Consider the following 6,257-nt stretch of genomic DNA (forward strand, 5'->3'; position numbering starts at 1 on the left):
TAGTTATTAGCATAAAGGTACACGGAAAGAATCAACAACCTAAGTTGTAATGAGAATGAAAATGTATGTCAGTGTTTAATTTGACTACTAATAGTGTTGTTTAATTTCAATAGAAGAATGATAATCAAGGTAGGTTTAATTTATTGTTGAAGAAAATGTTAATTAATTTCAATACTACTAGTAATTGAGTTCTTGTTACTGTATCTCTCTCTTTGTATGCCTTTTTATGAGTTCAAATGATGATATATCACTATATACTATTTAAATAATTGTTTGGGTGCTGTTTGCGATGAAATGTGATACAAAAATAAGTTTGATGGATAGATAGAGTTAAGTGAAATGGTATTAACAAGGAAAAATCCATCTGTGGTGATATGTAAATTAAAGGTGTGATGGTAAGAACTGGCAGTAACTACTAACCACTGACAATTAAAAGTCACTTCAGCTACATATATTCTAGACAACTAAGAATAGTCACATGCACAGATTTATGTGAATGTCATTAACCATTATTAATAAAATTGAGAGAGTACGTAATAAAATTGGGAGAGTACCTTAAAAAAATGTGTATTTTTTATTTAATTGAAAATAGAAAAAAATGACTAATTATATATATATACTAGTTGCTTTCCACATGTTTTCTCCTACCATCATGATGAAGATTTAGATCCATTGCTTATGTAAAACGGAAGGGATTGGAGAGGAGGGCATAAAGGACTAAAAATGTGGATGTGTTGCAAAGGCCGAGACAAAAAAAAAGTGGTAGCTGTAGCTGTAGTAGTAGTAAGTAGTAACGCAGGGAACAGTGTTAGCCACCCTTATATGATATATTTGACATGGACCCTTCCTCCACAATGCACCACAACGTCATAAGTCTATTCTTTTCAACCCCTTACCTTTGTAAGGAAATTTCATGATATATCGCTTTTGACTTCCATGTTCCGTTCCTGTTCTTTCTCTGCCACTCACACCCCCAAACACCCTACAATTCCTGCAGCTGCTTATTAATTACTCTCCACTGCTGTTTTAACATTTTTTTCCACTGTTTGATTTAATTTGCCTGGTAGATGGAAACTATACTACATATCATGGTAGGTTCATGAGATGAATTTTGATTCATTGACAATGCAGCCAACAATGTAATTTTGGCAATGTCTGATTTTAAATTTTGTCTCTTTACTGACTTGTAGTTGAATTGTGATCACATGGGGGATAGTGTGTGCAGTTTCTGTTTTATATATGTTGGAGCATTTATTGTTGTTACAATTCAGGTATACATATAGTATATAGATACATGGTGGTTCCCACCTGCTAGCTTTAAGTGAGTTTCTTATTATAGGATGCTTTGGTACATGACTATATATGCGATTATATAGATAATGTTTATTCAGTAGTACTAGCTATTGCTATATATATAGTAATGGAGTTAAGGGGGGTTTGAAAATTGTAGCTATCTTAATTAATTAGTACCTAGCACGTGTGTATCTAAGCATTGTAGCCTTCTGGTAGTGAAAACAACTACACAGACACTTCGTCGTATAAATAATTAATCTAGTCATTGGTTGTGAAAGACACCTTTGACAAATGACACTTCATAACCTTATTCTACTACTTCCTACAATGTCTCTTCCAAGAAATAACCCAACTCAACCTGTTTATATCATCTACCAAATGGAGAAATCTGAGCCCTTTCTTCATATTATTTTTCTTGTTTTTATTCAGTTGACAAATTATATATATGAATAGGGTTTTTAACACTCTCTAGTCTCTACACTCTACACATACACGTGATGGCATTTGAAAATTACTATGATAAAATAAACTTCCTCCGTGATTATGATGTGTTTTGCTATTTGCATTAGACACCTAAGTTGTCTACATATACTTGTGAATGTGCTCGATATATGATTTTGAAACTTATCCACATGAAACGAATTTCTATCACAATTTAATATATCTATTAAGTCAAGTCTCATAGGATTAGTTAAATTAGTGTTGGGATTTCAATTCATCAACCTGTGCCAAAATTTCAACCTGAATAACAATTAATAAATGCATAAAACCACCACCATCATCCATCAATCAATTATATGCATTTTAATATGCATATGGTCCTCTTATTTCTCATGCTTCTTTTGTTGTTAATGATATTTTTGCTATTATCATTTTATATTTTATATACATGTAAGACACTCGTGCATGTGTCATTTTCCAAAAATAATAATAATAATAATTAAAAAAAAATGAATACTCTCGCCTTAATCTTTAACAATTTTTTCAAAAAACTACGATGTCTCAAAAATATATTTTAAATTTTTTTTATGAAACTGCTAATAATCTTTCTTTTGAGTTAATAGAAGGTGCGTACGTGGCATATTAATCAACTGTTTTATCTGTTAAGTATTTACTAGAATTAACAAATTTTTTTGTTAGGAGTTTTTGTTGTCTTTCTATTTAATTATCGTTTAAATTTTTTTATTTTTTATTATTATTTTGATACACATTAGCTATATTTATTGTGTAAAAATTAAAAAATATTAATTTATATTTTTTTACTTATAAAAATTGAATAAAAGATATATATTAATAAAAACGACATTTTATTATCAATCTTACCTATTTGTTATTAGTTATTTCAAAATATTAAAATTTGAATTTTTGATATTATAACGACGTGAGTTGACATAAACATTCTTATTTTTTTTATTTTAGATAAAATATTATATCAACTTAAAATAAAATATACACTTCTTTTAATAATAATAAATTTATATGAATTATGATGATTAATTTAAATTGAGTACACCTAAAACTTAACATAATTATTATAATAATATAATATCTTAATAATTTTTTTAAACAACAACGAAAATATTAAAAAATATATCATCAATTTAATTTCTAGAAGTAAAAAATATCACTAATATATACAATAAAATTAGCCAATATAGATGAAAAAATTAATAAAAAATAAAAAAATTTTAAATAATCTTCAATAATTACTTTCAAAAGACAACCGGGCTTTAATAAAAAAATCTGTTAATCTTCATTAGCACTTAACTAACAAATGTAAGCATATTCTATTAACGCAAACAAAAATATTGACGAATGAACTAACTAAATTCACAAAGATAAAAATTAAAGGTCAAATATATATAAATTTTTTTAAAATTTTATTATCTTTAGAATAATTATTAAAGTCCATTTAGAATTTTTTTTTTTAAAGAAATAACTCACAAATATTCTCCGAATATTTTTTTTAGATAAAATTTTCAGAATACTCGTTGAGACTACTAATAATAGTGAATATTTATTACCTTTAATGCATTTAATAAATAAAAATATTTAAAATGTAAAAAAATTATTCAATAAAAATTTTATCCTTTTTCTTCCTTAATTACCTTTCCAAACCCATAAAAAGGTATATCCGTAGATGACTTTATACCTTTTGCCTCATCATTGCTGACAATGAAAAGATAAGTTTGGGCCAGACCCAAATAAAAGAATTCTGATTTGCTTGCCCACTGTTACCAATACATTTATCAGCCCAATACAAAACGACGTCGTTTCGATGCACTGAATATCATCACTTCGTGTCCAAATCACGTTCACACACGCACACACCGCGTAGCAACAACAATGGCGAATCCAGATAGCAGTAGCAGAAGCTCACGCTGGTCGCTCAAGGGAACCACTGCTCTTGTCACTGGCGGGACTCGAGGAATCGGGTTCGTTTGATTTATCTCTCTCTCTCACACACACACAACACTTTTTAAATGTTATATTTGTTTTCTTTTTCTCTCCTTAATTTTGCGGATTATTCTTGTTACTTGAATTGAAATTTTTGGGGGACGGTGGCGCTGAATGTTCACTATGTAGTTCAGGCACGCAGTGGTGGAGGAGCTGGCGGAGTTTGGTGCCAGCGTGTACACTTGTTCCAGGAACCAGGAGGAGCTGAATGCGTGCTTAAAACAGTGGAAAGAGAAGGGTTTTTCAGTTTATGGGTCGGTTTGTGATGCGTCTTCTCGAACTCAAAGAGAGAAGCTTATTGAACAAGTGGCTTCTACATTCAACGGCAAGCTCAACATACTTGTGAGTCCTTTCTTACATCCTTGTTATCATGTTCGACTGTAAATAGATATTTATTAGATATTAACAAAGATTTAGTGCACATGACCATAGCTTCGTTTCAGAAAATTGAATGAGTGAAGAGGGTGTAGATATATGTACAGAAAAGTGATGTTAAGACGCTTCACATGAACATAAATCAGTGTCCTTTTCTTTTGTGATTTGTAAATCATGTTTAAAGCTTTGCATCCAATGCATTGTACTTAGCACTATATGTGCAGTTTATCTAACGGGAAAAAAATGTTAGACTGTTAGTATAAACATATCGGGCCGTCATGAATAGGAACTGTTTGTAATAATGTTGCTGAGAAGGAGGACATGGCATGTGGAAACGTGACAAAAGCTAGACGTTTCCTTCTATGATGGAAGTGCTAGTACAAAACGGAATTCAGATACTATCTCTCATAAGTCATAACACACACTGTTCTCGAGATTATTTGAAATGAAAGGAAACTCTGCGGCCTAACATACGTAACATAGGCCAAGTCATGTGTTAATTTGTTCATTATGTTAAATTTCAAAAATATTTTTTGATATCTTTTTTGATGACTTGTTATTTTATATTCAGATATTGGCTGGGCTATTGCTTAGAAATATTAGAGATCAGCAAATGTGTTATAATAATTCAACTGGTTATACTGTGTTGTTGCATCATAATTTTTACTAGTTCTCTCCAGTAAAACATAAAGATCTAGAAGAACTTTGAGATGCCAACGGACAACTTCATTTGCTATTAGCTAATTGATCTATTTTAGAATGGTTTCAGCACATACTAAATTTTGTTTACTAAGTTCATCTTTTAAACTTAGGTAAACAATGTTGGAACAAATACCAGAAAGCCAACAATTGAGTACACTGTGGAAGAATACTCAAAAATAATGACTACTAACTTGGACTCTGCATACCATCTATGCCAACTTGCATATTCTCTTCTCAAAGCATCTGGAAATGGGAACATTGTGTTCATTTCCTCTGTTGCATCTACTACAAACGTAGGTTCTGGATCCTTATATGCAGCGAGTAAAGGTTAGTTGATGTCTCTAGTTGTGTCATTATTTGCTCAAACATGACAGATTACAAACTATCCGAAAAATATTGTCTAAAAAAAACTCGCTTCCTTATTTTCAGCTGCAATTAATCAGCTTACCAAAAATCTTGCTTGTGAATGGGCAAAAGACAGTATAAGGACAAACTGTGTTGCACCCTGGTATACAAAAACATCACTTGTGGAACATGTAATGCTCTTATACCCTGTTAAGTTTTGATGTGGTTTATCTCTATTCCAATTAACTAACCATTTTGTCTTTGTAAGTTATGATCTATACCCTCCTTACACATTCGTACAGAAGCCTGATCGATCTGTATGATTACTTTTTCAAAAGACAATCCCTATCTTCATAACTTGGATTTCTAATTATCGTTTACCTTCATACAGTTGCTGGAGAACAAAGGCTTTGTAAATGAAGTAATATCTCGAACGCCGATAAATCGGATAGCAGAAGCACATGAAGTATCATCCTTGGTGACTTTCCTTTGCCTGCCTGCTGCTTCCTATATCACTGGACAAATTATTGCTGTTGACGGAGGTTTTACTGCCAATGGATTTGAGCCTAGCATGAGAATAACTTAACCCAAACTTTTATGTTGCAATGAAGTTTAACCTAAGATCTTTTGCATTTTATTTAAATCATTGCCACATGACAAGATTACTGTTAGTAGCTTAAACAAGAATTATGTGGTTGAATTTTCTTAACTATTTTTACTTATAATTCATAGGGTCTTGCTAATATGTACTCTAAAGTACAGTCTATGAATATCATAAAATAAAATAATTTATAGAAGTTATTAAAAAGAATTTTTTATATTTCCAATGTATTAAATACATCAAAAATTTCATTTGATAGGCTCGTAACTTAGGTAAACAGTGTTGGAACAACTATGTCACTGCTGAAGAATGACTACTAACTTGACTCCAAATACCATCAATGCCAACTTGCATCCTCTTCTCAAGGCATTTGGAAACGGAAGCGTTGTGTTCATTTCCTCTGTTGCAGCTCTAACAAGCATAGATTCTGGAACCGTTTCTATGCTGCCTTCTTAGTTTACAAAAAATCTTGCTAGTGAATGGG

The 6,257-nt window shown here is 31.1% G+C and overlaps 1 protein-coding gene across 1 annotated transcript; it reads left to right on the forward strand.

The window, feature by feature from the left end:
- The first annotated feature begins 3,570 nt into the window (after window positions 1–3,570).
- Window positions 3,571–5,915, forward strand: LOC107480858 (tropinone reductase homolog At5g06060). Its single transcript, XM_016101051.3, has 5 exons — window positions 3,571–3,728; window positions 3,885–4,092; window positions 4,938–5,154; window positions 5,257–5,363; window positions 5,564–5,915. The coding sequence occupies exons 1-5, from the start codon at window positions 3,640–3,642 to the stop codon at window positions 5,756–5,758; spliced, it is 816 nt and encodes a 271-aa protein (XP_015956537.1). The 5' UTR covers window positions 3,571–3,639; the 3' UTR covers window positions 5,759–5,915.
- The last annotated feature ends 342 nt before the right edge of the window (window positions 5,916–6,257 follow it).

Source organism: Arachis duranensis, chromosome 3 (assembly GCF_000817695.3).
Source record: "Arachis duranensis cultivar V14167 chromosome 3, aradu.V14167.gnm2.J7QH, whole genome shotgun sequence".
NCBI classification, from domain to species: Eukaryota; Viridiplantae; Streptophyta; class Magnoliopsida; order Fabales; family Fabaceae; genus Arachis; species Arachis duranensis.